The 14,607-nt window shown below is 46.9% G+C and overlaps 1 protein-coding gene across 1 annotated transcript in view; it reads right to left on the reverse strand.

Annotated features, from left to right (window-relative positions):
- ATP12A (ATPase H+/K+ transporting non-gastric alpha2 subunit) overlaps positions 1-14,607 on the reverse strand; it is a 19,703-nt gene continuing 5,096 nt past the window's right edge. Inside the window, exons 5-23 of the mRNA XM_048329019.1 lie at positions 14,492-14,605; positions 13,837-13,971; positions 13,191-13,308; positions 12,387-12,655; positions 11,472-11,670; positions 10,923-11,032; positions 10,048-10,182; positions 9,606-9,798; positions 9,212-9,387; positions 7,997-8,133; positions 7,205-7,355; positions 5,196-5,364; positions 4,387-4,541; positions 3,724-3,847; positions 3,296-3,441; positions 2,504-2,637; positions 1,337-1,438; positions 691-782; positions 1-484 (exon numbers count right to left, since the gene is read on the reverse strand). Coding sequence (XP_048184976.1) covers positions 456-484; positions 691-782; positions 1,337-1,438; positions 2,504-2,637; positions 3,296-3,441; positions 3,724-3,847; positions 4,387-4,541; positions 5,196-5,364; positions 7,205-7,355; positions 7,997-8,133; positions 9,212-9,387; positions 9,606-9,798; positions 10,048-10,182; positions 10,923-11,032; positions 11,472-11,670; positions 12,387-12,655; positions 13,191-13,308; positions 13,837-13,971; positions 14,492-14,605 — 2,688 coding nt within the window. The 3' untranslated portion in view covers positions 1-455. The remainder of the gene's footprint in view (positions 485-690; positions 783-1,336; positions 1,439-2,503; positions 2,638-3,295; positions 3,442-3,723; positions 3,848-4,386; positions 4,542-5,195; positions 5,365-7,204; positions 7,356-7,996; positions 8,134-9,211; positions 9,388-9,605; positions 9,799-10,047; positions 10,183-10,922; positions 11,033-11,471; positions 11,671-12,386; positions 12,656-13,190; positions 13,309-13,836; positions 13,972-14,491; positions 14,606-14,607) is intronic.

The following is a 14,607-nucleotide window of genomic DNA, read 5'->3' on the forward strand; positions in this document are numbered from 1 at the left end:
TTTTCTGGGAAAAAAAACCCCTTTTATTATCAAATTATTCCTATACAGCACAATTACCCTTCGCAAGGTAAAACAGATCTAGGTCTGCACTCACTTGGAATTCAGTTCTACCAGCACAAAAATCAGCAAACAACGCCTTCAGTGCAAATTAATGCCTTGGATTGTGGGGAATTCCTGTCTTTGGTTTGTTTTCCTCTCAGAGTGCTCTCCAACTCCATCTTTGAAGGAGGGAAAATCGGAGTTGTTACAAAAATAGGCAGTATTTCAATTTCTAGGCTTTACAGTACAGTGGGAGGTAATTTCTCAGCCTCTAAAGTCCTTATTTCTTCATTCAATTCATGAAATCTCTCCACCCCAGCACGGGATGGATCCATGCTTGATATTGCACAGGCAGGACTTGAAAGCAGCAGAGGCTGGGTCAGGTGGGGAAGGAGCTCTCCTGTGCTCAGGACTGGTCAATAATACATGTTCTTGTCCCACCAACCTGTAAGAGAAGGGAGGGAATAAAAAAAAAAAAGAAAAATTGGTTATTTTTCCTCATAAAGGAAAAGTGATCAGTGGGGAAATATGCTGAAAAATGAACCAGTCACATGTGAGTGGCAGCTGAGGGGAGGGTGGGAGGGAAAGGGTAGGAGAAGACACATGAAATGAAAATATTAAATTAAAATTTAATTAGAACAGTGCACTCACTTCCTGGGTATTTCCTGATGAGCAGCTTTCGGATTTCATCGTACACCCAGATCAGGATGGCAAAAGGTACAGCCACAAACCAGTACTGGAACCTGGGAGTGGGAACACAGAGTCTCATTCAGAAACATTGAAAAACAGCTCAGCTGCAGTTCTGGGGTTTCTGTTGGTGCTATCCAATGTCACTAAAACAAATCTGCCTCCTTGGGCCTCTTTTCTTTTTCTTAATTAATCACTCAAATTGATGATGTGCAGGTAAAGCCTCCCAATCCTAAATAATTACTGGATTAATTTATTCCAGGTCCTATTCAGAGGGAAACGTTGCCTGGTGGTATCACAGCAATAAATCACCTGACTGTGATCTATATAAAATAAAAGTTAAACGCTGTCTGTTCTCCCCAGAACGTTGGAGATGCTGGAAGAAATATTTAAATGTTGGTTTTGCACAAGTGGGTTTTTGGGTCCTCAGGAGGAAATCTAGTAGGATAATGTGGAAATGGTGGTATTAATGTCCTTTCTGGCCAAGAAATAGTGATGAATATAATGAATGTTTTTAAATATTTATCCTGGAGTGGTGCTGCACGGGCTCCCTGCTCCCATTGTGTGTCCACGAGGAGGGCAGGGGAAGCTCAGTGGCACCAGAACTCACCTGAGCGGAGTGAAATTCAGGGCTGTAACGTGACCAAGGCCGTAGGTGAGAATCAAAGCAATTCCTATCTGGGAAAATATCCCCACCCAGATGACTTTGTTCCTGCAGGAGAAGCAGAGAGGAAGAGTTAAAGCCCTCTGTGCCCGCAGGAACCCTCTGCATTCCCTGCAATTCCCTTCTCCAGGTGAGCTCTGCACACAGGGGATGGCTGGGCAGCTCTGTCTTGTTTTCCAGATGCTCCTGCCTTTCCTGGCAGCATTCCCAGCCCAAATCCAGCTGCAGGAGACACCCAACACGAGTTACTCAAGGCTTGTGTTGCACTGGGAATGTGCTCGGGGTGACTCAGGTGTTAATGCAAGGAGGAAGCACACATAGGTGTAGGCCCTGTACCCGCAGATAAAGGATGGAAAACAAATTGCTTTGCTATCAGAAACCCCGGGAGTGATTTCCAGCTTTCCTGGTGGCCTCTGTCCCAGCTGATATTTGGAGCTCCCCTGGGACTGGAGGGTGCAGGGTCGTTTGCAGAGGGTGGCCAGCACTGTCTTGGGGCGTTTGGCCTCAAGTTATCTCAGAGCCTCAAGTTATCTCAGAGAAGTCCAGACATGCTATCTCTTGATAAGGAGTTCAGAAAGTAATCTGGAAGAGAAACTCCCGTTTTTTTTATAGTAAACATTTAAATGAATGGAGAGTTGGTTTTAAGCTGATGCATTTTCAGAATAACCAGCACAATGTCTTTAAAGAAAATCCCTATCCTGAAGTAGAAAAGGGGCTGAGGGGAGGTGTAATAAAATATTTGCCTGAGATTTGTGATTGCTTAAGGCCAGACTTAATCTTTGTGCAAAGACTGAAAGTGAGAGGGCCAAATCACTGAGCTCACCTGCTTCTGAACGGAGCAGGAGGCGAACTTGAACTGTAGGCTTAGATTAGATAGGAAAAAACCCTTCCCTCTGAGGGAAATTCTTCCCAGGTGAGGCCCTGGCACAGGGTGCCCAGAGAAGCTGTGGCTGCCCCTGGATCCCTGGAAGTGTCCAAGGCCAGGTTGGATGGGGCTTGGAGCACCCTGGGATGGTGGAGGTTATCCCTGCCTTGGCAGGGGGTGGGATGAGATGAGCTTTGAGGTCTCTTCAAACCCAAACCAATCTGGGATTGTGTGTCTGCAAAACCCACCTGAAGAGGCCCTGCCGGAAAATGGAATTTCTCCGGGTTTTCCTGATGATCAGATCAGCCACCTGCTGAATGGTGATGCTGACAAAGAAGGCCGTGTAGCCAGTCCACTGCAGGTACCTGCGCTGGTATCTGGTCTGCAGAGCCAAGGAAACACCAAAACGTTTTTAAATCAGACCCTCACATCCCCCACAGGCGACTGCAAACCTCGCTGGGAGGCTTTATTTCAGTTCCCAAGGTGCGAATGCAGAGTCATTCCACATTTAGACACAGAATGATGGGATTTGGGCCAGTTTTAGAGTCCGTGAGTTGCCGTGACTGAGTCACGAGGCTGCAGCACGAGCTGGGTGTGAGGGGTGTTTGTATGGATTTATTAATGCCTCCTGAGCCTTGTGATTCTGCAGGATGAGGGAGGGGGAGTGAAGAGTGAGAGGGGGAGGCTGCAAAGGACTTGGCAGAGGTGCTGTTCATTAGCAGGGCAGGGAGAGGATGGTGATGACTGATTTTGGTGGGTTCAAACATAAAGTCCAGAGAGGAAGGTGCATCTGCAGAGGATGGGAGTGAGAAGGTGGCAAATTGTCGAAGAATGAATGAAAAAAGCAGAGGCTGAATGAAAGATCTGTGTGGCAGGAAGCCTTAAAGAGCCTCTCCAGAGGCAACATTGGACGAAAATGAATCCTATTTGCATTTAAACCTCATTTGCATTCCCTGTGCCTTTATTTTGGGGGAGAGTAGGGAATTTTTAAGCAGCACATGGGCGAGAGACAAGGCAGGGAATTTTCAGGGCTGCTTTACCCATTGCTGTCCGTAGGAATCCTCGAAGTCATTGATGGCATTGCTCTCCCAGTCCACTCTCACTCCCAGCAGCGTGGAAGGGAGGAACCCTTGCTCAGCGTAGACGGTGAAATAGGTGACAAAGGCCCCCACTGACTGCATGATTCCTGCAGAAACAAAGGGGCAGGAATGAGGAAAAACCGAAATTAAGGAGCACTGGGGGGATGTGCTGGGTGTATGAAATGTGCTAAAGGCAGTCTGAGAGCTCTTGGCGCTGTAAATTTCTTGCCCTCCGTAGATAAAACCTCACTTTATTGTGGAATAACCAGCTGCAGGAGGGGGCTGGTGAGGTTGCAGAGGAAGGGGTTGAATTTCAGCTCCCAAATTTTGTTTTGAAAAATGAATCAGCTGAACTCTGTCACAAGGGAGGGTTTGGGAGGCCCACCTACCGATCTGCAGGTAGGAGTACACAGCCAGCTGCTCGTTCACCAGCCGGTCTCTCCTCTTGTTCCGAGGTCTCCTGTTCATGATGTCGCTCTCAGCTTTCTCGTAGGCCAATGCCACCGAGGGGATCTGCAACAGAAACAAACCATCAGGGGCTGGGGGGGCAGCATTTGCCTGATTCTCAGAGGTTTAGCAGCAATTTGCAGTTCCCAAGTGGTTCTGTTGGATTTTGGCAGGACTCAGAGGAGAGAAGGATCTGTGTGGATTCCTCTTAACGTGTAAAGGATTTGGGGGAAATCTGAAACTTTCATGGATCTGGGGAACATTAGAAGGTCCTTCAGATCCCTTAGGCTGGGCTGGATGGAAGGTCAGGTGTAACTGCAGAAATCCCTCTGATCTCTTGGTTAAAACACGCTGATAATTGCTCACTGCTGATTTTAGCCTGGGTCAGATGTCTTTTTTGCTTGCTGCTCACCCTCTGCAGTTTGTTGTTATTTTCTACATTACTTTCTCTGTACCTGGCTGCTTTTAATCCCCTTTTTCGCTGCCTTACTCAGCTGTAGGGTAAGGCCACAAAATCCCCCCGTTCTGGATGTGCCTTTGCCCCCAGCCCCTCTTCCCCTGACAGAATATTCCAGCAGGAAATTACTTTAAAGCTCCCAACTCACAATGTCCGTTCCCAGGTCAATGAACAGGATGGTGATGGTGCCAATGGGCATTGGAATGCTGGCGATAATGTAGATGAGGAAGGGGCAGAGCTCAGCAATGTTCTTGGTCAGGGTGTAGGCAATGGTTTTCTTCAGGTTGTCAAAGATCAGGCGGCCTGAGGAAGAGGAAATACTTCTGTCAGAGGGAATTTTTATCAGTGTTTTCCAGAAAAAAAGTTCAAATTTAACTAAATGAAATGAAAACATTTACTGCTCATTTCTACTTTCCTCATGGGTTTCCTCATGTATTTTTTAGTTTGTTTTGGTTATTTTTTAAACTACCTGCCCTTACATCCTTCTGAAAACTCAAGTGTAGTAAAACATTTCTTTCAATGAGGAAGTTTGAGGGGGAAAGTCCCATTCCACAAAATGCTGGGGCTGTAATGGAAACCACAAGCTTTTTACAGTGAAAGAAGAGTGGGGTGAATGTTCCTGTCACAGGTGGAGCACAGTGAAGGTGATGTGTGAGAAAATAATAGAGGGAAGAGGTAGAGAAAACAATTTGTATCTTTGTGAGGCTTCAAGCAGCATTGCAACAAGTCAGGAAGTGCTTTTATCCGAAGCGTGATCAGAGACAGCAAATCGTTACTCTGTGTGTGAGAGGGAGATGATTTCCTTATTCTCTGATTGTCACGTGTAGAAATGGAATTAATTCCCAGCTTTCCCAAATATCAAATCCACAAATCCAGAAAAAGAAGAGAGGAGGGGAGGATCAGGAGGCCCTGCCAGAAGCTTCCAGCTCAAAAAGCAGGAAACAACATTATCTTTACCTTCCTCCACTCCTGTGACAATGGAAGCAAAGTTATCATCCAGCAGGACCATATCAGCTGCATTTTTGGCTGCGTCAGAGCCAGCAATCCCCATAGCAATCCCAATATCTGCTTTTTTTAGGGCGGGGGAGTCATTGACTCCATCTCCAGTCACGGCAACCACTGCTCCCTGGAACACACAAAAGCATCCAGATGTGGATTTGGGAGGAGAAGGTGAATCCTGCTGTCATCAATCTTTACATTTCTAGCAGAAAGATGCTGATAGGAAGTTCTGAATCCTCTTTGTACCCGTGTCAAACACAGCCAGGGACCAGGGGGTGGTGGGCAGGGTTGGGAGAGTGACCTCAGAGTTTTGTGTGGTTCCCTTTAGAGTAGAAACCTGGGAAGTTCAGGGATGTGATTCACTGCATCATAAAGAGTGGGCATCCCAATTAGATGCACTCCAAATGCAATTAATCTGATAGTTGGATATAAGGAGGATGATCCCTGTCAGAGCCAGGTTCACATCTGACAACTGGGGGAGGTTTAATTAACACAAAACATCCTTTATTTTTTTATGAAGTGCTACAGAATCAGCCAGGTTTCATCAGAATTGTGAATTATGTAACTGTTGAGTTAGAGCCCATCCTCATCCCAACAACTTCTGGCTATCCTCAGTCTGTGCTAGAATTTCTCTACTAATTCAAAAGATGGAAAACTCTGATTATCCAACTCAGCTTCTTTGTTATCTTCCTGAACATCTCCTGCAGCTCCAGGCTCTGCTCTAGCTGGTGCAGAAGTTCGTGGCTTGATGCAAGGCAGGGTGTTCAGAGTGGGGTCAGAGCCTGGCAAACTGATTAATAAAATGCTGAATTTCCTGTGCCTGCGGGGATTGAGCACAGTGTCACTACCTATAAATAATGCCATGTACAGAAGGGCTTATAAGCTCTGAGTACTAAACATAGCTGGAGACTGGCTGGGGGAGGATGTTCCTTTTCATCCTCTACAGAGCCAAATCTGCCAAGTTTGTGGGAGTCTGAGCAGTGCAGAACACGTTTACCCACCGTGTGCCTGGCAGAGACCATTCAAAAAATAAAAACCACATGAAACTGAAAGACTTTATTTCTTTCTTTTTACTCTCTGGAGAGCACTCCAAGCTTAAACCCAACCAGCTGGTGATGCTGATTGGGAAGCTTAGTGCTGGCACAACTACAAAAATAAAATAATATCTTGTGCCGCCTCTTCTTCTCTACAAAGTCCAGGCACAGCACTAGTGTGGCTTTAATTCACAAAATCTACTTGGAAGATGTCATTTTTGAGCAGAGAGTCTTTTGATGGCAATTTTCATCTTTTACAGAGCTCTGTAAATGTCTTTTTTCCCCCCTCCTGTGCTGGCTTTGCTCCAGGCTGTTTTACATAATATTGCCCATGGATGGGGCAAACTCTCTTTAAATCCTGCTGCCTGGTTTATGGCCCTGGGAAGTAGCACGGATAAGGCTTGGTGGTCCATAAATCATGCTCTGGCATTTTGTGGGGTTCATACCTCGGAACCATAAATGGTTTAGGCTGGAAAAGAGCTGTGAGTTCGCCTGCTAACATTGCCGCTACACTATTCCACTGCCAAACATTCCTGTGGGCAGGAGGACACGGCTTTGAGCAGCCACAAGAGATAAGAGGAGAGGATGTGGCAGCACCTTGCTTTTATCTGGATTTAAAGAATTCCCGAGGGAATTCTCCTTCCCAAACAGGGCACAGGAGGCTTTACGTACTTCTCAGAATGACAAGGACAAGCCAGGCCCTGGCTACAGCTCCAAATTCAGGGAAAGCTCATTTTGTCACCAGGAGCTGAGTCTGTAGCAGGAATTTGAGTGGTTTGGATTGAGTCCAGGCAGTGTTTATGGCAATCTGTTAGATAATGTCCTGACACGGGGAAAAGAGTACAAACAGAGCTTAGGGAGCACTGGGAATCGGCTTCCAGCCTCTCAGCCTGGGCTGGTGTCTGTGTGTGACCTTTGCCACCTCTCACTCACCTGCCTCTGACAGCCCTCCACAATAATCAGCTTCTGCTGGGGCGATGTCCGAGCAAAGACGATCTCGGAGTGGTCACACAGGATCTCGTCCAGCTGCTCTGAGCTCATGTCCTTCAGCTCCATCCCGTTCACCACGGCTGCCGTGGCTTCCCTGGAAGAGCCAAGGGCAAAGCAGGGTGAATTTTCAGATTAAAAGGGTAAAAATGGTGCACTCGTGGGATGGGGGTGCAGCTGGATGGAGGGAAAGCAGCAAACTGAGTTAATTGCAGAAGCGTTTGCTGTTAATCAGCTGGAGCTGAATGAAAGGCGCTGCAGAAATCCAGAGTGGATCAGTCACCTGCATACAGAGGGGGCTCATTGAAGCTTCAGAAAATGCATTTTAAAGAGGCCTCTCCCTGGGAGGGACAGTGGAAGACATCTCCTCTGCAAAGAGCTCTTTTTATCCTTCCCTTGTGATGTTATTTTTTCCACATTTAAGGGGTGAAGGAAGAATTTGGGCTGATGGTCCAAACTGGGTCATGTGATGCTACATTTTGCTTTCTGTGTGTGTGTGTTTTGTCAAGCGGGCAGTGACAGCGCCTTTCACATGATCTGCAAAGCACAATTTGCTAGATTTTCTTCATGGGGAGCAAAGATGAAAACCACTGAGTGGACACACTTAGGTGGAGATGACTCAAGAGTGGGAGTGTGTCACAAAAAAGCAGAAAGCAGCTGGGATGTGGTAATAAAAACACTGTGGAGGGAGCAGGGAAATGAAGCCCCAGGTGCTGCCCAGGCTCTGCTGGCTCTCACCTCCTGTTGACCTGCTCCACAGGGATGTTGAGGCGCTTGGCAATGTCCTCCACGGTCTCGCTGGTGGCCGAAATGATGCCCACGCTCTTGGCGATGGCCTTGGCTGTGATGGGATGGTCGCCAGTGACCATAATGACCTGAGCAAGGGACAAGTGAGTGACAAATGGAAAAGCCATGGAGATGAGGGGGAATGTCCGTTGCTGAGGAGCAGGAAGCAGTTTAGGATCAGAGCGGTGCTGTGTACACAGCAAAGGGAGATTAGGCGCAGTAATTGCCCGGCTCTGTATCGACATCTGGGCTCTGCCTCTCCTTGCTGAGGCTGCTTTATCAGGGCTCTGAGGGAAGAACTCGTCACAGGCAGCCAGATTAGAATAATGCAGAATAAAGGAGCCTTTATATAAGGATCTATATTAGGTATGTGCAGTGGGGAGGGTTTGTTAGAATATTGCATCTTAAAACGGATCCTTGTGACTAAGCTGTCCTGACAGATAAGGCACAGCCTTTTCTTGCCTTTCTTGAAGAAGAGTTGCCAGATTTGTCTTCAGGCTACAGAAAATTTCATCAGGGTTAGGGCTTGGGATTCGTCGCATCTGAGATCTGTAATTCCAAATATGATTTTCCTTGATTTAGGTAGATTTCACCTCTGCTTAGAGCTGGAATTTTACTTGTGGGTCCCCAGGGAGTGAAATTAGTGGAATTACAGCTTCAGGTTCAACCTGAGTAGTTTTGGGATTAGTGATTCCTTTGCATAAATGTTCATAACCCTGTATCCTGATGCCTTCTCTAGAACTTTTTCTGTCACCTCACTCTGTTTCCAGGCAAGTAATTACAGCTGGTGTGGGCTCTGTATTCTAGAAATGGATCTGATGAGAGAGCACCTGAGCTTTTGCAAATCTGGATTTCCAGTTCTAAAATTCTGTGCAGTTTCTATAGTCTGATTCCCACTGGTTTGCCTCTGGCCACCATCAAGTTTTTTCCTTAAATTGCAATTATAGAACGGTGTTAGCTAACGTTTAGATTTTTGGTAGTTGTTGCTAGAAAGATAATTAGTGGTGGAAGATCTTAAATTTTAAATTTAAGACAATTAAATATTAAATTTAAATTTTAAATTTAAAACACAATGTGGTGGAAGCTCTTAAATTTTAAATACCTAAAATAATTATAGTAAGTCTTTCTGTAGGGGAACCACCGTGGTTTTCACTGTAAAATCCCTACCTTGATGCCAGCACTGCGGCACTTGGAGACAGCGTCAGGCACTGTGGAACGAGGTGGGTCGATCATGGACAGGAGCCCAACAAAGCACAGGTTGGAGGTGGGGAAGTTCATGGAATCTGTGTCAAACTGGAAGGTGTCTGGGAACTCGTTTTCAGGCAGGTACAAGTGGCAGAAACCTGAGAAGAGATTTAGGTTGATGTGACGGACAGGAGAATGTGGGAGAAAGAGGAGAGCTTGGTAAAACATCAGGGTTTGCTCTTGTCCATAGAACTCCAGTGCATTTAACCATTTTTTCCAGGCATGCTGGATGTGCCAAGACTTTAAACCCCATTTCACAGATTTTACAGCTGGATTTTACCCCATTTTCTCAGGCAGTCCCCACAGCTGCACTCACCCAGCACTCTCTCCCCCATGCCCCCCAGCTCCATGTACGCTGTCTGGAAGGCTTCTGCCTTCTCGCTGTCCAGAGGCTCCTCCTTGCCGTTGATCATGATGGTGCTGCACCTGTCCAAGATCCTCTCTGGGGCACCTTTCATCACCAGCAGGAAGCGTTTGTCGTGGGGGTCGTCGGTCTCGTGGATGGAAAGCTGTGCCACAAACAGGAAATGGGTGGGAAGAGTTTCAATTGTCTTCATTTGCTTCTAGTTTTTTGTGGGATTAATGCTCTTTTCCATGCAGGCATCCTATATTCCATCAATGGAATGAGCTGCATTTATCATAATGTCAATTTCCTCTGTTGTGGAATTACCCCACTAAGGCTTCCAGGTCACCCATTGCTGCATTAGGCCCAGTGAGAGAAACAATGTGGCACGATTTCCAAAAAAATGAAAACACACCTGGAATTTGTTGGTAGAGTTGAAAGGGATTTCAGCCACTTTCTTGTTCTGTGCTCTAATGCTCATCACATCCCCCAAAATGACCTCGGAAAATTTCAGCAGAGCAGTTTCAGAGGCGTCTCCTACCACAACCCTCTGTGGGCACAAAGGAAGAAAACATTTCACTTTTGAATTCCCACAATTCCATTACGTGCTGCACACTTAAGCAACAGGGAATCTACATTTTTATATTCAAGTTGTCCTGGAAAAATATTAAAATAGAATTTTGGGATATCTGCATTGCTCTTGGAGTTGGACCTGAGCCACAGCAAGGAGACGCAAAGAGCATTTGATGCTGTAAAGCAGATTTAGGGTCACACTCAGGTCACTACAGGTGAGCAGAGGCACAAACCCAAATTAATTTGAGGATGGCATTGATGAGTAAACAGCAGATTTGTTCTGGTAGCCCAGTCACTGGAATTAACTACCTTCCAGCAGTCATGTGGAAAGACATTAATTAAGGCATGTTTACCTATGCTATAATAAATTAACAGTGCAGTAATTACTATTCCTGCTACTCGTGTTGCCTTTTTCCTGGCAGGCACAGTTGGGTTTGGACAATGCTCTTGGGCACAGGGATTCCTGGGGCTGTGCTGTGCAGGGCCAGGAGCTGGGATTGTGGATCCCTTCCAATGCAGGATAATCTGTGTTTCCATGCTCTTGGCCGTGTGGGGTTTTTTTATCCTGTGTTAAATTTTGTGTGAGGGTACAGCAGTAAAACCACGGCCAGTAGGAATTTGGAAGGCTGGCACGGTAAAACGGAGATGGCTAAAGCCAAGCAGAGCCAATTGCTCTTTCAGAGGAAGAGAAATAAGCTGATGTGAAGTCAGCAGTACCTTCATGATGGGGAGATTTTCCTGTCCTGGCCGGAATTCCGCCCGGTTGCAGAGAGTGACAATTTTTGATAACGCTGTCCATGTGGGGGAACTTTGATCAAAGGGCTGGGCTGAGAGAAGCAAAACACACATTTCATCCTTTAGCACATTGCATGATATAAGTAGAAGCTTGAGTGAAAAAACCGTGAACTGACTTATTTGAAGAAAAAAATTATTCTTTTGACAGGTTCTTTTATGGAAAAAAAATTTTGATATCAATTTTCCCTCTATCAGTGCTGGCAAAGGGATTGGTATGATGTTTCTCTGCTTCATTCCCTACTAAATGTTCTCTTGGCAAAAGGCTCTGGAGTAGAACCGCCTCCAGATTTAATTCCTGGGAGTGGAGTTCAAATATTAATTCTTTTTTTCACATCTCTACATGGCTAAGGAGATATTTCCATGCATAGAAGGAACATATGTCTGATTTATCCATCAAAAGATATTCCCAGTGAACATCCCAGCATTCATCCAGGCGTCTGCCCCTTCCCACACCCCCATTTTCCCATTTACTTGTTTGATCTTCACTGGTGTCGGCTGAGTAGATCTGGTTGTCAAACCAGAGGTGGGCAACAGTCATCCTGTTCTGGGTGAGGGTCCCTGTCTTGTCAGAGCAGATGATGGAGGTGGAGCCGAGGGTTTCCACAGCCTCCAGGTTCTTCACCAAGCAGTTCTTCTTGGCCATGCGCTTGGCTGTGAGGGACAGGCTCACCTGGCAGGAGGGAAGGGGTCTGGCTGTCAGCAAGGTGTGGTTACACAGAGATGTAACGAGGTTACACGCTCCTGGTAGATCTTTCGTGTTTGTTTGGGGTTTTTTTTAAGAGAATATTGTAATGGTTTTGCTTTTTGTTGGCTGCAGTGCATTTTTTTTTCATTGTTTTAACTAAAATCTGAGGTTTGGTTGTAAGTAGCACAAGTAGATTTGCTGCTGACAGGGACCTGATAGACATAAAGGTATCTTATCAGTCTAGAGGCTGTTTGAGATGGAAGGACCTGCAATGGGCAGGGAGCTGCTGGTCACCAGCTCCATGAATCCTGCAGTGATTCCCTTCATTATCCTGCCGGTTGTTTGCTGCTGCGGTGCTGTAGAGCCAGCAGTGCTCAGCAGGTACACTGCTGCCCAGCCAGGGATTTTAGTGTTGGATATGTGGTAATGAGCAGGGTTTTCATGTGACTTTCAGGGTACAATGTCCCCACTTCCAAGTGGGAACGGGCTGTGGGGAAATGAGCCACGTCATTGCACTCGGCCGCAACCGAGGCAGAGCGGCACTTGAACTTAAATCCAAACTGGATTGAAGATTAATGACTCAGTGACACCAGAATTCCCAAATGAAGGGTTTATCCTTGGAATAAGAGCCCCCACCCCTATCCAAACACAACCCAGACCAGAGCTGGAGTGGCAAGCAGAGAACCCGAGCACAGACTCACCGTCACCGTGGCCAGCAGCCCCTCCGGCACGTTCGCCACAATGATGCCGATGAGGAAGATGATGGAATCCAGGATCTTGTAGCGCATGGAGATGGAGATGATGAAGAAGAGGACCCCGATGGAGATGGCCACTCCTGCCACCAGGTACACGAAGTGCTCGATCTCGATGGCGATGGGCGTTTTCTCGTTGCCCACGCCCGAGGCGAGCGAGGCGATGCGGCCGATGATGGTGCGGTCTCCAGTATTGATGACAATGCCGGTGGCAGTGCCTGCAGGGACAAAAACTGTCACCTCCAGGGCACACAAACACTCAGAGGCAGCTGCAGCCTGACATTCCAACAGGTATTGATGGAAAAACCGCAAGGAAACCGCAGTCAGTTCAAATTCAAATCAATTCATTGATTGGTGCAGCCATAACCACGCTGGGTGTTTGAACAAATGCTGAGTGTGACCCCCTCCCCAACGTCTCACTTTATTTTAATCTGCTCAGGACAAAATTCTTGTGAGCAATTAAACACCTCTGAAGTTCCTCGAAGCAGAATTGCTAAAATAAGTTAGCAGGGTAGGCAGCTCTTGTTCAGGTGCCTTTTTGGGAGCCCTTCTCTCTGTATGCTGATAAATAACAGAAATAAGAAGTTTTCAGTTCCCCTGAAGCTGCTGAATAGAGCTTGAAGACTAACTAGGAAAAAAGATAAAAGGGTGTAAGGGCATGCACACAGGATGATAAACATGGCCAGAGCCAGTGGAGAAATGGATTAAGGGGATACAGTGGGATTTCCACACCCAGTTTCAGGATCAGCTCACCTTCCACACAGGTGGTAGAGTAGAAGGCAATGTTCCTGGTCTCCAGGGGGTTCTCATGGGTGAAGTCACAGGAGCGGGACTGTGGTTCCGATTCCCCTGTGAGTGAAGAATTGTCCACCTTTAATGAAAGGGAGACATGCCCATATTAAAGTCAGCAGTACGCAGTGGTGCCCAGCCCAGGAGGCGAGGTGGCAGCTTGTTTAACAATCAGTGACATCAAATGCTCTCAGTGCCTTTTCTCTGAGCTGCTGCTGTCCCTGGCAGAACCTATTTCTGTGGGAATTCAGCTCAGCCAGTGCTGTGTGTCTGCTGGTGGGATTTTCAGCAGCAGCCTGAGAAAACCCCACAGTTGTTAGGATCTGCCTCCAGTGGAAACTCTCAATCCTGTATTGGTGCATCTGCCCTGTCCTGGCAAAGGGCAGTGCCAGAACCTGGCCAGGATCTAGTGGCTTTGGATGTTCAGGGACAGAGGTCTCAGTCCTAGATGAGCTCAGCATCACACTAAGGCTTCTGCTCTCTGATTACATTATTGTGTCCAGTCAAAGCTCTAATAACCCATACTGGCTGGGCAGACATTCTTTCTATGTAATAAACCCTCCAGCCTCTGTTCTCCCTCTTTCCCTGTGCTCTTCCAAGCCCTGTTTACCTTGCAACCCTGAGTGAAGATGAGGCGAATGTCTGCAGGGATCCTGTCCCCACCCTTGATCTCCACGATGTCCCCAACCACCAGCTGGTCTGCTGGCAGCTCCTTCTTCTCAGCATCCCTGAGGACAAGAGCTTGCTGAAAGACAGAAATGGGACAAAAATTAGCCTTGTGCCACTCTTTAAACTGAAATCCTCCCCTCTGTTCTGGATCCAGAGCAGGATAATGGAGAGGCACAGTGAGCATATTTGACATCCAGCTGGACTGCTCAGGCTGGAATTTGGGGGATATGAGAAGGGAAACGGACTTGGAGATGGGGAAATGCCTTCCAGGAATGTGCTCGCATGCCATCAGGTCTGTGGGTAAAAGCAGTGGGCTGCAAAATGTGAAACCCAGCACATCTCCCCCTGTTCATTGACAGCTCTTAACTGGAACTGAGAGCTCTAATCCAGTGCTGGATGGAAAACAAGAATGGGCATGCTACAATTCCCAGATCCATCAAAGCAACCAGCGTGTGCGTTTTAGCAATGGTTTGTGATTCAGGACCTTTATCTGGGTCATTTGCCAAGAGATAAATTCAAGTTGGGCTTGCTGGGCTCCCCTCATGCATTGCTAGGATGGATTTTTGCCTCAGTTGAAAGGCACTGGTGGTTCTCACCTGTGGGATCATCTTGCTGAAGCTGGCCATGATGTTTGTGCTTTTGGCTTCTTGATAATAAGCAAAGATCCCAGTGAGGATGACAACCAGAGCCAGGACTACTCCGAGGTAGAGCT

The sequence above is a fragment of the Corvus hawaiiensis genome, chromosome 25 (assembly GCF_020740725.1).
Source record: "Corvus hawaiiensis isolate bCorHaw1 chromosome 25, bCorHaw1.pri.cur, whole genome shotgun sequence".
NCBI classification, from domain to species: Eukaryota; Metazoa; Chordata; class Aves; order Passeriformes; family Corvidae; genus Corvus; species Corvus hawaiiensis.